At 44.3% G+C, this 22278-nt stretch overlaps 1 protein-coding gene across 1 annotated transcript in view; it reads left to right on the top strand.

Moving 5' to 3' along the window:
* Positions 1-22278, top strand: part of TNFAIP8L3 (tumor necrosis factor, alpha-induced protein 8-like 3) — a 44644-nt gene that overhangs the window by 19786 nt on the left and 2580 nt on the right. Inside the window, exon 2 of the mRNA XM_010839556.1 lies at positions 17224-17297. Coding sequence (XP_010837858.1) covers positions 17224-17297 — 74 coding nt within the window. The remainder of the gene's footprint in view (positions 1-17223; positions 17298-22278) is intronic.

Here is a 22278-nt window from a genome sequence, read left to right on the forward strand (position 1 = left end):
CCCTTGGACTGCAAGAAGATCCAACCAGTCCATTCTGAAGGAGATCAGCCCTGGGATTTCTTTGGAAGAAATGATGCTAAAGCTGAAACTCCAGTACTTTAGCCACCTCATGCGAAGAGTTGACTCATTGGAAAAGACTCTGATGCTGGGAGGGCTTGGAGGCAGGAGGAGAAGGGGATGATAGAGGATGAGATGGCTGGATGGCATCACTGACTCGATGGACGTGGGTCTCAGTGAACTCCAGGAGTTGGTGATGGACAGGGAGGCCTGGCGTGCTGTGATTCATGGGGTCTCAAAGAGTCGGACACAACTGAGTGACTGATCTGATCTGATCTGATCTGAGAGTGAATTGAAGGCCCTGGTGGCTCATATGATAAAGCGTCTGCCCAATGCAGGAGACCTGGGTTTGATTCCTGGGTCGGGAAGATCCCCTGGAGAAGGAAATGACAATCCACTCCAGCACTCTTGCCTGGAAAATCCCATGGATGGAGGAGCCTGATAGGCTACAATCCATGGGGTCTCAAAGAGTTGGACACAACTGAGCGACTTCACTTTCAGAGTGAATTACTACCCAGTAGATAGAAAACTAACCAAAAGAAATACAAGGCAGTGTTTAACTCCTGGGAAAACAAGATGAATAAGAAAGGAAATGCTGTCATGGAAGTGACAGAACATATATGACTCAGCTATGAATGGCATCTCTATCACAGCAATGTAATCACTTAAGTTTGATTTAAACAAATATTGAAATAGAACCAAATTGGAAGGTGGAAGGAGAAATGAATGGAAAAGACAGCTAAATTCTCACCTTCTGTGAAAGGAAGTTAAACATAATTATTAGTAATTACTAATAACTAGTAATTATTAGTTGCAATGGTTATAAAGTGTTTTGCCTCCAAAAAGCCAGGATCAGAAGTGGGCCAGAGTCTACAGCATCATGAGCCTTATAGAAGGATTTAACTTTTTAAATAATGTACCTATATTACATTGAAAAACAATTTTTAGAAATAAAATGAAAAATAATAGTAACTGGTAAGCTCAGAGTGACCATGCCCAGGTGGGGAAGGGGCAGTGTGGCAACCTCAGGCCCCTGTGTGGAGGAAGCAGGCATCAGCGTCCTGAGACCCCACCTGCTCCAGTTATCATTATTGTTCCTGACGTGAGTGTGAGTGGATTTCAATAAAATGTCAAGACTGTCAGCCATTCATGCATGCAACAGTCTCTATGTTTCAATCCCTGGCTAAAGTTGCAGTGTTAAATTAACTATGATTCCTGCCCTCAAGTTGTTCACAGACTGGTGAGATATAAAGTCACTCATTCAACCAATGGATGATTGCTCTCCATGGTGATAAGAATATAACAGAGGGAAAAGTAGTTGCAGAGAAAAGTTGCTGAGATGTTAGAAGTCCTTCGGGGAGCCCTAGAGGTTATTGAATAGGAATTGGTGGTGAGGGCAGAGCCAAAGTTCAGGCACAGGGGAACAGAATATACAAAGGTGCAGAGGGGACCCAGACATGATGGAGCAGGACAGGTGAAACCTGAGCGTTGCCTGGAATCAGGAGCTCAGAGTCTGTGGAGGATGAAGCTGGAGAGGTGAGCTCAGCAACCAGCATCCCATGCTCAAGAGTCTGGCCTCTGTCTTCAATGCCATGGGAAGCCAGCCAGTCAATTGATGTTCTCCCTGGTGGAGGAGTATCATGAAAGCCAACTCTCAAGCCCAGTGTGGAAAACAGAAAGGAAGCTGGGGCAGAGAGATGAGTGAGGAGACGGACAATCATTCGGGTGAGAAATGATGAGGGTTGGTACTAAGGTGGTGTCAGTGAGACAGAGAAAGGCATATAGATACATTTGAAGATGTGAAGGAGACCGAATCGACAGTCTAATGTCCCCTTAGATGCGTGAGGTGAAGGCAAGGATGACCCCCACGTTTTTGTCCAGACACTGGGCAGGCAGCAAAGCCACATATAATACAAGGAGGAGGCTGCAGAGGGGTGGGAGAAAGGGGCTGAGAGAAGCTCTGAGCATGAGGCCTGGGAATCTAGGTGGAGAGGGCTGGCAAGCAGTAACATGTGGGGCTGGGCCTCAGCAGAGACACCTGGGCTGGGAGGCGTATCAGCAAGAGCAAGGGGTGACATCTCACATTCTGGGAGTGTGTGGCAAGAGAGAAAAGGGTCCTGAGCAAATGGAGAACACCTAGGCCTCAGGCCTGGGCAGAAGGAAGAGGAGGCCTGGAAGATGCTGTGAAGGACCAAGACAGGGGAATCCAGAAAGCAGAGACCAAAGGAGCATCACAGGCTGTTGAAGGTCAGATGAGCCAAGGCCCGAGTGTGTGTCGCAGGGTGCCACAGGCATTCCCTGTCCCAGAAATTACAGCAGAGGTAACATATCTGGCCGCACCCACTGATGCCCCATAGAACCCCCGACTCCCATGCTATGACAACAAAATGTCCTCCCATATCCAGTCACTCCCCAGGAACAACTAGAAGGTGACCTCGTGAGAGCCAATGCCATTGAGTCTGGGGTGAAAGACAGGACAGGACAGGACCGCAGCGCCTCTGTCCTCTTGTGGCTGACCCTCCTCAGGCCTCTTCCTGGGGCTCCGGGCTCACCCTCTTCCCCATGACATCACTTCCTGTGCTGCCCAGTCAGTGTTGGGGTTTGAGGCTTAAATCTATCATTGAGCTCTTTCTATGTGCCGGGGACACCATGGTGGACACAGCAGTCCCAGTCCCCCTCTCCTGGAACTTGCAGTGAACGAACACGTGACGCCAAATGGAAGGTCCCTGAACAGGCCCCAAGAACCGAGTTTGTTCTGGAGAGAAGGAGGGCTCAGAGGAGAGGGGGAAGGAGGACAGCAAGGGATGCTTGGATCTGGGGAGAAGATGCACTGAGCCATGGGTGAAACCGTGGAAAGGATGAGCCAATCTCTCTTGGGGGCAGAGAGGTGGGATGACAGGGCTGTGGGCCTGGTGATAGGAACGGGGCCTGGCGTGTGGGACACAGCTCCCGTGTGCAGCTGCGTCAGCACAGGGCAGCCCGCCGGCACTGGCTGTCTGCAGCTTGGTCTGCGGGTGCTGAGGTCAGCGCCGGGAGAAGCCTGGGGGAAAGCTTGCTGACCGCCGCTCTGTGGCGAGCACAGGCTGACGTCTGACAGAGAAGTCAAGGGCCCTGGGGCTGGAGTGGGGAGGGGGGAAGAGGGAGGTGTAATTTTGGAGGAAAGCCACAGGAAAGGAAAGCTGGAGCCTCCAAGGTCCATGCCCCAGGTTTTCAGAAGGACGGAAAAGCAGGAGGCATTCCACTGCGGAAACCACTGGCAGTGCAGAGCTGAGAGCGAGCTTAGAGGCTGGAGGGAAACCAGTGTGAAAGAAGGAAAGCTGAGGGTCTCTCCCACTGGCAGGGGCTCTATCTCAAGCATGCCCAGTGGGGTTTTTTAATGGACTTAAAAACTCAGTTTCTGATTCTGATGAGGTTATTATTAAATTGAGACTATGAAACAAATGAGCAGAATCATCTAGTCCAACTCCCAGACGTATAAACCAGGAAGGTGAAGACTTGGGCCCACAGCACACAGGGAGTACCCTGGGGCTCTTTCCTCCACTCCTCTGCTGTGAGCTCATGGAGAAACAGGACCCAGGTCAGCTCCCAGTTTTCCCTGTATTGGGGATATTCCCCAGACTTGGGGATCAACTTCATAGCCACAGCCCTGGCATCCTGGCTCCCCAAGACAGCAGTTATCAGCATCTTAGAGTGACTGGTGCCTAGTGACTTGATTTGAAACAGTGAAACTTTTTGGTGGTACTGTCTTATATTACCATGCTGCTAAGTCACTTCAGTTGTGTCCGACTCTGTGCAACCCCATAGACAGCAGCCCACCAGGCTTCCCTGTCCCTGGGATTCTCCAGGCAAGAACACTGGAATGGGTTGCCATCTCCTTCTCCAATGCATGAAAGTGAAAAGTGAAAGTGAAGTCGCTCAGTCGTGTCAGACCCTCAGCGACCCCATGGACTGCAGCTTCCAGGCTCCTCCGTCCATGGGATTTTCCAGGCAAGAGTACTGGAGTGGGGTGCCATTGCCTTCTCGGATATTACCATGAAGTATAAATAACTTTCTTTGGAGGCTTTTACTGCCTTTGAGACAAGTATGGCAAAAGTTTAATTTAGAAAGGAAGCCTCAGAGAAAGACACACTTATGGGCAACTTCCAGAAAGGCAAGTCTCCACAGCTACTCTCTTGTTCAGAATGGTTCCTTCAGAGGTAGGGTACCAGCAGAACTAAGGTGCCCAACCTCCAGGGACCTGGCAGGAGAGCAAGCTATCCACCATCCCAACTCCCTTCAGCAAACTGGGCCAGATAGGACCATGGCACCAATGGATATCCAAAATGTGTCTCAACTCATGTCTCATACCTCAGATCCATAAACAACAAGAAGAAACCAGTTACTCTAGAATACCGTTGGGGGGTACTATAAGTCATATTACATATGCCCCTTTCCTGTTCATATTGACTGAAATCCAAAAACGTCATTGTACAAAATTCTTATTTCACTAAAAAAAAAAAAATTAAGTAGACTATTAAGCAAGGCATAACACTGGCTGCCAAATCATCTCCCATCCAGAAGTACCTTCCGTTTCTTCACCCTCATGTGTTTCGACCTCCCTAGTACAGCAAATTGTTCATCTTTTTTAAGCTCACTAAACTGAGGGTTAACATTATTACTGTATTAATCTCATTATAGCGCCTTCTAAGAGCATCAGTGCTTTGGGCTTAAATACCCACCATCTCAGCCCATATTTTGTTTATTTTTGCCAATATAGGTAAGAGTTTGTTTCATTTTATTGCCTGCTTTAAAAAAAAAAATTTTTTTTAGGCTTTATAGCTATCCAAAAATGGGAGATTTCCAAAGATTGACGTTTTTATTGCATTGTTCTGTTTACTAATTTCACATATTACCAAGTTGGCATCCTCCCGCGGCTCTGAATGTGGCATCCTACTGGCATCCTTGTTAGCAGTCTGGTGGCCTGAGCCTGAGTGTTTGAGCGCCTGCCTTGGTGAACAGTTTGGGAGCTGCCAACAGAGAAAGAGAATCACCCAGAGAGACAGACATGGCCTGTGCTATTCTGATCCCCAACAGCTCCTGAGTATTAAAATAGCCTGTGAGCGTGAAGGGCTGTGAATCTGGGGAGGCTCAGGGGTGGCAGGAGGGGTGGATGCTGCTGCCATGGAGAGAGGGTTCCTGCTGGAATTGAACGCTGAGGGTATGATGGGGTGATGCATCTTGGGCCCCAGGTGCTGCTTCTGCTTGTGGGGCACAGACAGAGCCTGACTGGATCAGGCAGACAGCTCTGTGTGACAGGCAAGGGATGGAACTCAGTCCCTCAGCTGAATTCAGTACTTTTTTTTTTTTAGTGAGATCAGTTCAGCCTGCACTTTGTGAATAGAATGTATCTTGAACAGATAGAATCTAGGCCTCCAAGTGTGAGAAAAGAACGGGCTAAATCATTTATCCAGACATTCACGTAGCATTTATTGGACTACTTCTGCTTGATGGACACTGCCCTAGGTGTGAGGTTCATACCCTCCGGAGCATCAGTCTTGTTAGCGCCCAGCGCCAGGCACAGCACAGCAGCACAGGGAAAAGACTGTAGGCGGGCTGGGCTCAGGTGTGAGGGCCACCGTCCCTGGGTGGGAGGAGGCCTTCAGCTGGGACAGACAAGCTGTGGCTCTGCCCCTTCCACCCAGACAGGGGTCCATTGGATTCACCTGTGGGCATGTGGGGCCTGGGCTCCACCCTCATGGAGAGCCAGCTGTGTTGCTGGTACTGTTTGGTTCTCATCTACCTGGCTTTCTTCAGCCAGCTGGGCTAGGGCACAGCCATCCTAGTGAAGACACCCTGTGGCTTCTGATTTCAGTATGACTGCTGACTGACATGGACAAGCAGGGAGGGCTGGAATGGGGGTAAGTGGACCAAGGAGTCTGCTCGTGGGGCTACCTCTGGTTGTCACCTGCCATATCCTGGCTCAGGAAGGAGCATTAGGAGGGAATACTGCCATTTGCCAAGAGACACCTTTGGACACCTTTCCCCTCTTTGTGCTCCCTGCTGCTGCTGCTACTGCTAAGTCGCTTCAGTCGTGTCTGACGCTGTGCGACCCCATAGACAGCAGCCCACCAGGCTCCCCCATCCCTGGGATTCTCCTGGCAAGAACACTAGAGTGGGTTGCCATTTCCTTCTCCAATGCATGAAAGTGAAAAGTGAAAGTGAAGTCACTCAGTCGTGTCCGACCTTCAGTGACCCCATGGACTGCAGCCTTTCAGGCTCCTCCATCCATGGGATTTTCCAGGCAAGAGTACTGGAGTGGGGTGCCATTGCCTTCTCCCTGGTGCTAGGTTATTTGTTATTTGTTACTGTCTCCAGGCCTTTTGTAGCAAAAACTTTGAACAAATTAAAGTCTATCAAGAGAGAATTGGGAGAGGAAATGGGAAAATAGGAGCAGGGGGAAATTATATCATCAAAAAATATATAATCTATTTATTGACAGAGAAAGATATCCTCAGAATGTTAAGTGAAAATGCAGATTAGAAAATAGTGTTCATTGTTCCCATGTTTGTAAATATGAAAGTGCATATGCCTGAGAGAGTGTTTTGAAGAAAATATATACATGCTAACCATTATGCATGATGGTATCATGGGGTGCTTACTTTCTTCCTTTAGCTTATCTGCCTTTTCTGATGGTTCTCAGTGCTCATGTATCATTTTTATAGTAAACTTATTAAAGAAAGAAAATACTTTGAGAAACAGCTCCTCAGTCTCCCCTCTTAAAACAAGGAGAACAGTATTAAAAATTATGCCAGTGGGTAGTGTTTGTCTCTTTACTCCTGAGAGTGATCTACCATTCAGAATGACTACCTACTTTGTGGATGCTCTAGGGAAAGTAATAAAATTCTAAAGATTTTGGATTAAGATTTTAGATTTTAAGCTCTCAAGACCTTAATGCTATGCTAAGTCACTTCAGTCATGTCCGACTCTGTGCGACCCCATAGACGGCAGCCCACCAGGCTCCCCTGTCCCTGGGATTCTCCAGGCAAGAACACTGGAGTGGGCTGCCATTTCCTTCTCCAATGCATGAAAGTGAAAACTGAAAGTGAAGTCGCTCAGTCGTGTCCGACTCTTAGCGACCCCATGGACTGCAGCCCACCAGGCTCCTCTGTCCATGGGATTTTCCAAGCAAGAGTACTGGAGTGGGGTGCCATTCAAGACCTTAAAGTAGTTGTTAAATAAAAAAATTACAAGAATGTTCTGTTTTAGGGAATTATTGCTCTTCTACACCAGGAAACATTAAAGAAATTGATTCTTCATTCATCCCTACTCTCAGAATAAACACTAATCACAAGTGGCTTTTATGGACACACTTTACTAACCCTTCAAAAGACCATTCATCCTTCTCTGACATGTAGTGTCTCAGAAAACAGAAAAAGAGAAAGCAACCCAATCCATTTTATGAGGCTAGTTTACTCTGACATCAAAATAAGACAAAGACTATAATAGAAGAAGGTTATAGACCAGTCTCACCTTTGAGCATAATTGCAAAATGCTGACTGTGATATTTACTATTAGATTTCTACAGTATATTAAATGCATGACCAAGTAAAGCAGCTTATCCTAGGAATGCAGGGATGATTCAAATTTAAAAGTCTCTTAATAATTGATTAAGTTCACATATTAAGAGAGACAAGCCATATAATCATCTCAGTAGGTACAAAGAAAGTGTTTGATAAAATTAGATACATATTTTTACCTTAAACAAAGCCTTAGCAAACTAGGAAGAGAAGGAAGGTTCCTTAACTTCATAAGCAGTATCCATCAAAAATCTACAGCAGAAAGTATATGTGGTGGGAAATATTATTAGAAGCAACCTTGTTAAAGTCAGAAATGAGACAGGGATGCCAAATACCACCCTACTATTCAGTATTGTACTACAGTTTCCTACTAAGGCAATAAGGCAAGAAAATGAAATAGGAGGTAGACAAAAATAATCATTCTGTGCAGGCAATGTAGCTATCCACGTTAAAAATTACAAGCAGTGCTACATAAAGTCTATTAGGACTCAGAACTCAACCAAGTTTTTCAATTGGAGACAAATATACAGGGATCAACGGACATGAATTTTAGCCAACTCCAAGAGATAGTGAAGGACAGAGGAGCCTGACATGCTGCAGTCCATGGGGGTCACAAAGTGTGGGACACGACTTAGCAACTGAACAACAGCAACAATACAGGAATCAGTTGGGTTCCCATGCATTATCAATAACCATTTAGAAAATATAGTAGAAAAAAATTACACTTAGAGTAGCAACCAAAACTATATGGTACCTAGAAGTAAACCTAATGAAAGATATGCAAGAGCTTTATGGGTGTGACTGTAAGACCTTATTCAAAGACAGAGAAGACACTCTGATTAAATGGAGATATATCATGCTAATGAATGGGAAGCTTACTATCATAAACATATCAGTTTACCTCAGATGAATACAAGGTGTTCATTTGGTCAAATGACACTAAAATTCATTTGGAAGAGTAAAGGCAAGAATAATCAAAACAATTTCTAAGAAAAATAAAATGGGGGGAACTTCCCTATGGCCAATCAAGACTTACTACGCTGCTGCTCAGCCCTGGGATTTCTTTGGAAGGAATGATGCTAAAGCTGAAACTCCAGTACTTTGGCCACCTCATGCAAAGAGTTGACTTATTGGAAAAGACTCTGATGCTGGGAGGGCTTGGGGGCAGGAGGAGAAGGGGACGACAGAGGATGAGATGGCTGGATGGCATCACCGACTTGATGGACGTGAGTCTGAGTGAACTCCGGGAATTGGTGATGGACAAGGAGGCCTGGCGTGCTGCGATTCATGGGGTCTCAAAGAGTCAGACACGACTGAGCGACTGAACTGAACTGAACTGATGCTGCTGCTAAGTCCCTTCAGTCGTGTCCGACTCTGTGTGACCCCATAGACGGCAGCCCACCAGGCTCCCCTGTCCCTGGGATTCTCTAGGCAAGAACACTGGAGTGGGTTGCCATTTCCTTCTCCAGTGCATGAAAGTGAAAAGTGAAAGTGAAGTCGCTCAGTCATGTCTGACTTCACAACCCCATGGACTGCAGCCTACCAGGCTCCTCCATCCATGGGATTTTCCAGGCAAGAATATTAGAGTGGAATAGAAATAGAAATAATGCCATTGCCTTCTCCGAAGACTTACTATGAGTAACAGTAATTAAGACAGTGTGGTATTGGTGTCGAAATAGACAAAATGATCAATAGAAGAGAGTAAAATACTCAGACCTCTGCAATATGGAACTTGATAAGAAAAAGGTGGCCTGCCAGATCAGTAGCAGGCAGATGAGCTATTCAATAAATTGAATAAATTATGAGGAGAAAAATATACCTTCTACAGCACCCACAAATAAATTCCAAATGGATTAAAGACCTTAATGTGAAAAACAAAACCTTAAAACTTTTGGGAAATATATGAGACTCACTTATTGCCTCATGGCAGGAAATAATTTTTTTTAACACAAAATAAAAACCACTTCCCTGGTGGCTCAGACGGTAAAGAATCTGCCTGCAATGCAAGAGACTTGGGTTCTATCCCTGGGTCTGGAAAATCCCCTGGAGAAGGGAACGGCAACCCATTCCAGTATTCTTGTCTGGAGAATTCCGTGGACAGAGGAGCCTGGTGGGCTATAGTCCATGGGGTTGCAAAGAGTTGGAGATGACTGAGCTACTAACACTTTTACTTCACTTTCACAAAAACCACTAACCATAAAGGGAAAGACTGATAAATTTAACTATAATAAAAGTTTGAATTTCTATATAGCTGAAGATACCATAAACAAAATTAAAGGGTAATGCTATAGACTGGGAGGAGATTTTCACAAGTAATGTGATCAGCAGAGATTTAGAATCCATAATACATAAAAACTCCTACAAATTAACAGGAAAAAGACACACAATCCAATTGGGTGGGAAATGACCATGAAAAGAAAGTGAAAGTTGCTCAGTTATGTCTGACTCTTTGCAACCCCATGGACTGTATAGTGTATGGAATTCTCCAGGCCAGAATCTGCAGTAGGTAGCCATTCCCTTCTCTAGGAATCTTCCCAAGCCAGGGATCGAACCCAGGTCTACCACATTGCAGGCGGATACTTTACCAGCTGAGCCACCGGGGAAGTGGGAAATGACTATATGAATAAGCAATTCATAGATGAGAAAAGCCTAAATGCTCAATATACACAAAATATATTGACTCCCAGTGACAATCAGGGAAATGCATATTAAAATGAGGTACCGTTTTGTTCTTAACAAATTGGCAAAAATTTAAAATGTGGATCTGAAGTGTTGATGGGGAAGTGGATCCACAGGAAATTCATACACTGCGGCTGGGAGTGAAAATTAGTGCAGTCTCGCTGGAAGCAGTTGGCAGCTGTGGTGCAGGATCTGGCAGTGCTGGCCTAGGTTTAGAACCCAGGAGGCTATTGTGTGTGGGCACAAGGAGATGCGACTGTGGACTTACTTTCTTACAGAAAGTGGAAATAATGTAAATGTCCATCAAGATGAAACATGGATATAGAATATATTCGTGTAAGCAATGAAATGACTAATTAGATCAGTCTTGCAAGAATGAGGTTGAATGAAGAGATGCAGAAGGATCTGTGTAATGTTATACCTTCGTCTGAAGTTTAAAAACACTCTGAACAGTATAATGCTAATGTGTGCATACTCATGAGGTAAACATATAAAAACATGGATGAGAAAAAGACACATGGACTTCTGAAGCAGTTAGATCCGAGGAGACAGAAGGGAAAGAAAGTTGAAAACAAAGCGGGCTTCATCTCCCTATGTCTTTGAGGGCAAAATATTAAGATTTATTCCATATGTGTGGTGACCATACAAGTAGAGTTTGTTATATTATTTTCTGTTTTGTCTATATATTTGAAATGCTCCATGGATTTGTAAAAAATTCATTCTTCTGAGGAGAAAACCAGCTCAATCTCCATGTTAAAGTGAGCAGTAATTCAAAAAAGCCTTTAAACTAATTGGTGTTTGTCACCTCATGAATGGCAGGTTAGTGTGGTGGGTTGAAGCACAAGACTCTAGGCCAGCCCGAATCCAACTCTGCCACTTCCTAAATGGTGCATTTAAATAGCTGCTGCTGCTGCTGCTAAGTCGCTTCAGTCGTGTCCGATTCTGTGCGACCCCATCGGCTCCCCCATCCCTGGGATTCTCCAGGCAAGAACACTGGAGTGGGTTGCCATCTCCTTCTCCAATGCAGGAAAGTGGAAAGTGAAAGTGAAGTCGCTCAGTCGTGTCCGACTCTTAGCGATCCCACAACTGCAGCCCACCAGGCTCCTCCATCCATGGGATCCCCATTTTGCAGTGGTTTCCTTGTATGTAAAATGATGATGATGGTGGTGATCAGTGCCTGCATGTTGAATTGTTGCAAGGATACGATGAGTTACTGTGCATAATGCACTACATACATAGACTCTATTTTTATTATTTTATTCTGCCTGAGTATGACCTGCTGTTCAGGGAGAGACACTAGTTATTCGTTAGATGCAAGAGAGATTGGGGGAGGGGTGAATAAGCTTTGCTTAAAGAAATCATATATCATAGATGTTGTTTTTAGTGATGGTTGCTCTTCTACTGCAGTGAGACAAAAATATCTCTCAGATCTCCAAAATTAACCTGTTGAGTTGGAGATGATTCACCACACACACACACCCCCCACCCCAGTGACTTCACAAGTATCTGCTTCAGTTAGTTCTGTTAAGTAAAATTATCACTCATTCACTTTTCAGAGCTAGCTATAAAATCAATATGAAAAACAAAGCCAGAATGCAACTCTGTTCAAATATATAGAATGCCCTCTCAAAATGAAAGTTACATCTACCTTCAAGTTTTGATGAATAGGTGGTATTGTTCTGTCACATCATAAGACTGGCTTTTGGGGGATAATATTTTTTTTAAATGATGAAATGTAAATCTCAGTGCTAGATGGTGATTTTAATTGAGACCTATTTAATTTCTCAAATAAGTGAGAAATCACAGTCATTAGGCAACCAGGGCCAATTTTCTAAAAGCAGATGCAGGGAGGCAAAGATTGCAGGCTTTGTCTAGAGTTGATTTGGCTCAACTTCAGCTGTCTTACTTAACTAGTCTCGCAGTTTTAAATGAATTACTTAAATCTGCTGTTCCTGAGTTTCCTCATCTATAAAATAGGACTCACAGACTTCCTTTTGCAGCCCTTTTGTGAGGGTCAAATACATAGCATACACTACCTGGGGTACATAATCTATGCTTGTAGTTAACATTATCTCTGACATGATTATTAATTGAGTTACAAATTCCTCAGTGCTGAAGTGGGTGGATTGGGGGCGTCTAAGACAAAGTGAGATAATGAGCTAGAAGAGCTTACAGCTGACCCTGCCAGATTTCTTCACCTGAAATGATGTTATTTCAAGGCCCAGGGATTTTTTTTTGGAAATGAGAAAGACTCTTCATCTTGAAGGTCATTAAATGCTGCCTTTAAAGTGTACTTATCCAGTGTAAGGTATTGCAACAGTCTGAACCTGCTTTCCTATGAAGACACCTTGTTTTCTCTACCACTGCTTTCGTATATTTCTCCGCACCCAAAAACATCCAATATAGCTAGGAAATTCCATCATGTCTGGTCCCCCCTGAAAACACTCAAACCCTCATTCCTGACTGCTAGATGAATGAATCTCTAGGACTGAGCAGCCACCCAGGGCAAAGCAAAAATCTGTGACTGTTCCCAGGCCTTAGCCAAGGGCAAGATTTTAAGGGCACCCCTTCCCTGGTGGCTCAGATGATAAAGAATCTGCCTGTAATTCAGGAGACCCAGGTTTGATCCCTGGATTGGGAAGATCCCCTGGAAAGGGGAATGGCTACCCACACCAGTATTCTTGCCTGGCGAATTCCATGGACAAAGAAGCCTGGCAGGCTACAGTCCATGGGGTCTCAAAGAGCATGACACAACTGAGCAAATAACACTTCACTTTCTTTCAAGCCCAAGCTAGAGGCAGGACTCGGGGTGGGTGAAGACGGGCTACTGAGGCGCCCTCTCCTCTGTACTTGGTTGTCTCTGACAAATCAGTCCTTCCTCCTCCACCCTCCACCTCAATCCTTGTACCCAAAGCTACCTGTCACTTCCTACCCTCATTTTAAAATAATCCGTTTTCTTGGTGGGGAGGTGGACCACAAAGTAGGGGAGGAGCCCTAGGAGGGCTGCAATGCGGCTCTGATGTGATCCCCAGGAAGCAGTGAGTAGAGACTACACTTCAATGAGGAATTTGCATTTTAAAGGAAGAACCTATTTATCCCCAGGATCTTTAATTGGCTAATTATTTAAGGAAGCTAGGTCTTTTCACTGTCAACTGCTTGATGGATAGGGACTGGGTCTGAATGGGGAAATGGGAAGCTCAGGGCAGAACATGTCAAGCTGGAGATGCCTGCTGTACAGGTTCGTGTGACCATCTCCTCCCAGATGCCCCCCGGGACCCTCAGAACTCAGCATTCTCAGGCCTGAAGTCATACTCCCCACACATGCTCTCCCAGATGCTTGTTTGAGTTGGTGGTGCCTTAATGTCCCCCACCCCATGTCTCCCAAGCTAGAAGAAGCACTCAGCCCCACCCCTGACTCATCCATCTCCCCCAAAGTCACCCAGGCTGTTCCTTATTGCCTCTTACCCTCAACCACAGTACAAGCTAAGATCAAAATCACAATGCGTCTGTCTTGCTGGGCTTCCCAGGTGGCGCTGGTGGTAAAGAACCTGCCCGATGATATAAGGTAGGAGAGGAGATGTAAGAGATGCAGGTTTGATCTCTGGGTCGGGAAGATCCCCTGGAGGAAGACATGGCAACCCACTCCAGTATTCTTGCCTGGAGAATCTCCATGGACAGAGGAGCCTGGCGGGCTACAGTCCATAAGGTTGCACAGAGTCGGACACAACTGAAGCGACTTAGCACTCAGTACTCAGTGTCTTCCAAATTGCCATGACTTCCTACTGCCTTGGGGGATATCTTGAGGCAAGTACAAGTGAATGAAATCAATACTTCAAATAATCTTACTAGAATTTTTGAAATTTTTATAGCTTGTTTCTTGTCTGATCTGATTAGATCATTACTTTTACCTTATAATTTGGCTGTGGAAAACCTCTTTTGATGAGGAAGATAATCATCAGCTCTGCCATGTTCTTGCTACTCACTTGTGCTGGCAAGACTGGTGTATTGTCTTCAGGCCTCAGTTTTGTTTCTTGCAAGAATCTTTTGAAATCATTTGTCCATTTCATAATGGTTAGTTTGCTGCTGCTGCTAAGTCGCTTCAGTCTTGTCTGACTCTGTGCGACCCCATAGACGGCAGGCCACCAGGCTCCCCCGTCCCTGGGATTCTCCAGGCAAGAACACTGGAGTGGGTTGCCATTTCCTTCTCCAATGCATGCAAGTGAAAAGTGAAAGTGAAGTCGCTCAGTTTTGTCCGACTCTTAGCGACCCCATGGACTGCAGCCTACAAGGCTCCTCCATCCATGGGATTTTCCAGGTAAGAGTACTGGAGTGGGGTGCCATTGCCTTCTCTGAATGGTTAGTTTAGTCAGAACTAAATAATATAAGCAGTAAGTCTATTTAACCAAGCACACATAAACATATGCCAAAATAAGCGAAAACTGCTGAAATGGAACAAAGAAATTAGAGATACACACTAAATACTTTCCCACCCCCTAGGGAACAGGGGGATCTTCTCCTCTTTTCTTAGACTGCCACACACCATTGGGTCCCAGGGTCAGCCTGAATGTTAAATATTAGTAAAACTTAATCTATCTCATTAGAAAAAAAGGAAACAGAAATAAAATTCTAATGTTCTCATTTTTCACACCCCCTCATGGTGCCTGGTGGAGGCTGCTGCCCTTCCAAGCCATGGTGACTCACCCAGGGACCCACAGCTGCTTGCTTCTTATTGCAGGTGGTGGAAATTTGGAGACCTTGGGTCTTCTCATGGGCCTCCCAGTGGCTCAAGTGGTGAAGAATCTGCCTGCCAGTAGAGGAGATGCAGGTTTGATCCCTGGGTCAGGAAGATCCCCTGGAGGGGGAAATGACAACCTGCTCCAGTATTCTTGCCTGGAAAATCCCATGGACAGGGGTGCCTGGTGGGCCATAGTCCATGGGGTAGCAAAGAACTGGACACAACTGAGCTACTGAGCATGCATGCACGCAAGGGTGAGCCCAGGGGCTCTGTCCTCAAGGCAGGAGAAGATGACTAGTATAATCAGCTTTTCTGGGTGCCTGTGCAGGTGAGCAGAAGATGGGTGCTCATCGTGAAAGTTCACATTCAGAGTAGTTTGTGGGGCTGCTCCGTCTCAAGGAGACTTGCTCAAACTTTATTTCCAACAGCTAAATTGGGAGATTGGGATTGACATATACACACTATTATATATAAAATAAATAACTAACAAGGACCTACTGTAAAGCACAAGGAACTCTACTCAGTACTCTGTAATGACCTATATGAGAAAAGAATCTAAAAAAAGACTGGCCATATGTATATGGATAACTGATTCACTCTGCTGTACACCTGAAACTAACACAACATTGTAAATCAACTACACTCAAATAAAGCAAACAAAACAAAAACCCAGTGAAGTGTAAGTGATTGAGCGCCAGAAACCTGGACAACCACAGATCACCCTCTGCCCAGCTCTTACCCCTCCTCGGGCCCTGGGGACTCCCCTCCCCTCTTCCTTGTACTCTGGGCCTCCTACTTTGACAGATGGTGCTTATTAAGCACCACAGATTGTTTTTCTCATGGTACCCTCTCCACCCCTAACTTCTACTTAACAATTTTTAGCCTACTCTTTTCCTTGCCATTTTCCTAAGCTATTTACAGAAGTGAAGTGAGATTGTGTGAGTGCTAGCTATTACAGATAATTTTATAATTTTGACACAGCTATCCATACAGCCATATATGTTTTGCTGCTGCTGCTGCTAAGTCGCTTCAGTTGTGTCCAACTCTGCACGATCCCATAGACGGCAGCCCACCAGGCTCCCCTGTCCCTGGGATTCTCCAGGCAAGAACACTGGAGTGGGTTGCCATTTCCTTCTCCAATGCATGCAAGTGAAAAGTGAAAGTAAAGTCACTCAGTCGTGTCCGACTCTTAGCAACCCCATGGACTGCAGCCCACCAGGCTCCTCCATCCATGGGATTTTCCAGGCAAGAGTACTGGAGTGGGGTGCCATTGCCTTCTCCGATATATGTTTTACACACAGTCTTTAATCAGAGGTAGAGAAGTTACCAAGTCCTGAGAGTAAGAAGAAAAGAGCCGAGTCTGTCCCCCAGCCCCTCTCTGCCACAGTACATCCTGGGCTGATGCTCAAGAGCTCTTCTCTGGGCTGTAGCTGACAGCTTAGAGCCTGTCATCTTTCATAACCATCATTTATTTTTCCCAGAATGTATCACCTTGCTCTTACCATGCTGAAGCTCATCTGCCTCTTTTCTGCCCACTCACCTTTCCTGCTGTTTATCACCTCCAGCTTGGCATTTCACCATCCAGGAGAGCTTAGTGTTTCTAGAAATGCGGAAACATCACTTGTGCTACAGCTAAACATCATTTATAGACGCATCAGCTCAGACTGGCCCCAACACTTTTCCATGCAGTAAAAGGCCCACTCAAATGACTTTTGCATTCTCTCTTCAAAATAGTTCATTCCCATTGCCACGCCATTCTCCCAACAGAGTTCTGGTATTTCTCCTTTCCTTGTAATGTTCCAAGGTTGCTTATTCTCAGAGCACTGACTTTATAATCTTTTTATTTGAGCTCCTTTATCAATCTTGGTTTAAGGAAGCTCTTGTTTTTTTCTACAAGGATGGACTTTGCATCTTTCTCAGTCTCATCTCCTTGTGCTAGTCACACAAACTGCATAATCACCTTTCTATTTCCATTCTCAAAGATTCCCAGGTACTGTAAACAATCCATTACTTTTCATGACTGGGGAATGGGTACTGTTGTTTAAATGTGGTTAAGAGAATTGTCACTGGCTAAAAGAGCCTTTTTAAGGCTTGTATACAGGAAAAAGAGAATAGTTTTTGCCATGACCTAGCCTAGATCTTCTTGGTGTTTCCCCCAAATACACACATGCACACTAGTTTGACCTGTTTTCCCAGGTATTCCCAGGGCACTCCTGACCTTGGCTTCCAAAGTTCACGCTCTTCCTCTCAGCCTGCAGTGCTTCTCCCTGGTGAGTCACCAACATGGTCCCTCTGCAAAAGACGGAGACAGAAGGATGGGTGGAAGGAAACAAGTCCAAGATTTCCACATGAAAAAAGTCTGTCCCAAAGCAATTATCCTCCAATTAAAAATAAATTGAAAAAAAAAGTCTGCCCCCCACCCCCAAGCCCTCCCTTGGTGCACACACTCTCCCTTGAATCCTGTGCCTGTTGGAAAGAGTATTGGCTCTCCAGCCCTCCCCCTGGGAGTTGTTAGAGTTGACCAGATTGGTGTCTTGATGCTATTTCATCAAATAAATAATAAAACTACACAGTTATCTTTACTACAGGACTTTTCAGAGCCTTTAATAAGCTGTCTGGTGTGGCACAACATCAAAAGCCAGCCACAGTATATAGTCATCTACAAACTCATTTAGCTGACCACAAAATCTCCTCCCCTGCAACATCTGACAGGACCAGTGTTCTGTAAGATACATGTTGGGGCATGCCGTGATTGGTGGGTCCTACCTTCAGTAGGTTGGAATCATGCTAAATGTTAGGGAGCTTGTGATTGCTGGCCCTCCTTCTAAAGATTTTAGTACTGACAGTTTGGAGTAGACTGTGGGAATCTGCTTGGTTGCTGTTTTTTTCTTAAAGTTTCTCTTATAATTCGATGATCTGTAATCCCTCTGCTCTAGCTTCTTGATTGTTAGGCTTCAGAGATTCAATACCTGTGACCCTCCTGAGGGCTCAGCATAGAAGCTTGTACCACAAGTCCCTTTGTAGGTAAATAACATGGTCTTTTACAAGAGAAATTGCTGAGAACATATGTGGGAAACCAACCCAAGGCCTTTGTGATTTGGGGGAAATTGCTGGCCTATTTCGATGACTTTAGAAACCACCTCCTGATATTGTAGCCATCCCCACCTATACATTCAAGTCCACCTTCAGAGCCCAGAGCTTCCACCAGCTGCTCTCACTCATGCCAATTTGGGCTGCTTCACATGTTAAAGTATTTTGTTTCATTTGTCTCTACCCTGCCTCCCTGCAGGACCATATTCAGAGTAGGACCCAATTAAATATTGGGGAAAGAGGGGAGGACATCCCCCATGGCACTTCTACAGAATTGAACAAAGAGTAAATGCTCAGTAATTGCAGAGAAACCAAGGGACAAAGGAAACCTTGGCCCAAAGAGACCAAAAAAGGTTAAGATTGACTCTAGAATTAAAAAGCAAGTAGAGAAGTGTGGTATGTGTGCCAACAAGAGTAAGCATCTTACCCTGCTGAGATGATAGCAACTTCAACATTGTTCTTCATTTTTTAGGTCAATGATCTATGTATCATTAGTGGCTCAGGAAGAGGGTAACCAACTTGTCCCAATTTTCCTGGGCTTTTCAAATTTTAGCACCAGAAGTCCACCATACAGGAAACCCCTCAGTCCTGGCAACTCAGGGCAGTTGGTCACTCTACTCAAAAAACAGAGTTTGGCAACTAGATAAAACTGGGAAATGCTTTACCACCCTCTGGGTTTCCTTAGTGGCTAAAGTGATAAAGAATCCACCTGCCAAGCAGGAGACATGGGTTCAATCACTGGGTTGGGAAGATGCCCTAGAGAAGAAAATGGCAACCCACTCCAGTATTCTTGCCTGGAAAGTCCAATGGACAGAGGAGCCTAATGAGTCCATGGGGTCAAAAGAGTGATAGAACTTAGTGACTAAACAAGAACACGTCCACACTCTACTCACCTGAATTAGTTTCCTACAGCTGCTATAACAAATTACCACAAACTTAGTGATTGAAGACTATATAAATTTATCATCACACAGCTTTGGAGATCAGACATCCTGAATGAATTTTATAGGTCTGAAAACCAATGTGTCAGCAGGGCTGCGTTTTTTCTGAAGGCTCTAGAGGGTAATCTGTTCCCTTGCCCGTTTCGACTTCTAGAGGCCACCTGTGTTCTTTGACTGATGCAGTTCTCTTTCCCATCTTTGAAGCCAGACATTACATCCCTTTGATCCTCTGCCCCCATCATCAAGTCTTTCTTCTGACTCTCTCTCCCCTTTTCACTTATAAAGAGTCTTGTAATTGCATCAGGTTTACTGGCTAATCTGGGGTAATTTCTCCATCTCCAAATTCTTAACTTAGTCATATCTATGAAGTCTATTTTACCAGGTAAGGTAGTACATGCACAGATTCCAAGACTAGGATGTGGACATTTTGGGGGGGGTCATTATTCTACCAATTATACCCACCCCTCTCTGACAGCTGATAAAACACCTTAATGTTTTAAAGAAATATTTTTAAAGTCTCATAGTAAAGAAATCTGTTTAATATTGCTTAATCTAGTGTTTTCCAAACCTTTTTTGATCAAGAAATTCTTTATTCAGGGAGTATTATGCTAAGTAAAATAAGTCAGAAAAAGACAAATACTGTATGATACCCATTATACATGGAATCTAAAAAATACAACAAACTAGTGAATATAACAAAAAAGAAGCAGACTCACAGATATAGAGAACAAACAATCAGTTACCATAGTAACCTTCTTCCTTGGGAGAGGGAAGGAGGGACAAAATAGGAGTGGGGGATTAACAGGTATAGACTGTTATGTATAAAATAAGCTACAAGGATATATTGTACAACACAGGAAATTTAACCAGTATTTTATAATTATGGAGTAAAACCTTAAAAAAAAAAAAACTCTTTATTCCTCTGAAAAGAACAGCACTTAACATCTCATGGAACAACACTGCTCTTATAAAAGAGCAGGATTCAAATTGGTGTGTGCACCATGGAGAGTCCAGAAACTTTCCATGCAATGAGCAGATGAGGAGAGTTTTGATATCTAAGTCCAACTCCTCTTTCTCACTTCAATAATCTTCTAAATTCAACTATCAGAACAACAATCTGAGGTCAAAGTGCAGGGAACCTTCCTTCTTTCCACTGGTTCAATCATGGAGTTCCCACCCATAAAGAATCTTATTGGAACAAATATGAATACATTTCACTGGCATGCAAAACCTGGTCAAAGTGATGACGTGCCCCTACTAATCTCACTTGGAGGTACATGTCCAATAAAACTACTTTTTATGTTTAATATTTATAACAGTTTAATACTTCTACCCAAAATAATTAGAATGATAACTTTTTAAGGAATTTCTTTAAGGATTAGAGATTTTGATCACTAGAATTATCTTTTAATTTAAATCTCAATTTTTATGTATCCTTTGGTTATAGAGAATTATGGATGGCTTGATCAAATAAAACATTTTCAAGCATAAAAACAGATACTAAGTTAAAGTTCTCTATATGTCATAGATATACAATTTTAAGTAGGAAAAAAAAACAGTGTAGCAGCTCTCATTTTTAAAGGAAAGCTTGCTCCTGTCAATTTCAAATGGACAATAATGGATGTTATATCACTGTGGTGTGTGCTGTGTACACTGGACACTTTTAAAAGAATAACACATTGATTTTAAAGTATCAATATTTAAAATATCTAGACATGTAATCTATTTTGAAAGTATAACTGTTTAACCATAAGGTGAAAAATACTTGTTGTCAAGTTAAAAAATATGCAAGGAGGTACTCGCTTTTCAAAATTCTTATGGGGATATAAGAGCAAAAGGTGTGATGGCCCTTTGGAATCTGAAATACATCAGCTTACCACAGCTCTCAGGGATAAAGCCATGAAGTGCCTGGCTCAGAGCCAGTGTTCCCTCATTCAACAATAGCTGCCAAGGGCCGCCTGGGTCCAGTGGGCCCACTGAGTCAGTGGGGCTTGGACACAAACCCCTGTTCCCATAGAGCTTATATTCCAGCAGACACATAGTTAGTTGGTCAGTTGCTTCTGTGCTGCATTTCTATAGTGGTTCTTCAAATATCTTCTCAATTTTGGGGAACTGTGTCTACAAAGAAATGACTCATTTTTTGATATTCCAGAACAGATGCATCTGGATTCCATTGTTCCCCAACAGAATAACCACCTAGGGAGGCATACAGTTATTTTGGTGACAGAGCCAAAGCTTAAAAGTCTTTAAGTTTCTCCTGTGGAATTGACTTCAAAGCATGCAGCACAATCTTTTAAATATCCTTAATGCTGGTAAATATTTGTACGGGGAGGAGGAATGTGATGTTTTGGAACAAAGGTTATCTACACAAAGGTCTGATGACCATGGCAGATGATCGGTCTGGGCAAGAATATTGTCTCCAGCTCTGGAAGGGCATTAATCTCACAGTAAGGAAAAGTCAAAAATTGCTATCTCTTCCCTTCACACTGAGGCTGAAGGGAAAATCCTGGCTGTGTCAGGGTCACTTACTCTGAAGTTACTTGAGGAATCTATGTTCTCAGACATTCAGAAGAGCCTTCTGGGGCCATGGGAGACCCATGGTGCCTGCTTCTTTAGTTCTACTGATCCCACTTTAGTGACCCCACTCCAGGCCATGCTCCTGAGGCTGACAGCTAGAAGAGGTCCATGAGCAGGAGTAGCTGTCCTGGGAAAACCCAGGGCTGAGCTGGGAGGGAAGGAGCCAGTCTATGAAGGGGCATACGGGTGGAGGAAGAGCTGGGGCCTGTGTCTGAATTGTGTTTGAGTATTTACTGAGTCCATGTTTGTGAGACTTATGCACCCAGGGATTAATGGCATTCCATTGAGGGATGAATCCAGGGTGAGCAGAGGGGGTGGGATTGAGATGAGGAGGGGCCAGAGAGGATTGCAAAAGCTGGTATATGTAGCCATCTGGCTGTCCATGCTGCCTGCCACTTCCATGCAGCCACAGAGTGCTGGAAAAGAACTCTTGGGATCCTAGACAGCCCTCAGTTCTCAAAGGGAAATTTATACTGCAGAATTTCTCTAGCATTTAATTTAACAAATGCCATTCCATCCCTGTGCCCAGAACGTAACTAGGTGCTTTGGGAGATGCTGTCTCTGTCCTCAGGCAACTTGATTCTCCTTGGGAAGATAAGAAGGATACACATACATACTGTTGAATGAAGATGGCCAATGGGTT

Source organism: Bison bison, unplaced genomic scaffold (assembly GCF_000754665.1).
Source record: "Bison bison bison isolate TAMUID 2011002044 unplaced genomic scaffold, Bison_UMD1.0 scf7180017864118, whole genome shotgun sequence".
NCBI classification, from domain to species: domain Eukaryota; kingdom Metazoa; phylum Chordata; class Mammalia; order Artiodactyla; family Bovidae; genus Bison; species Bison bison.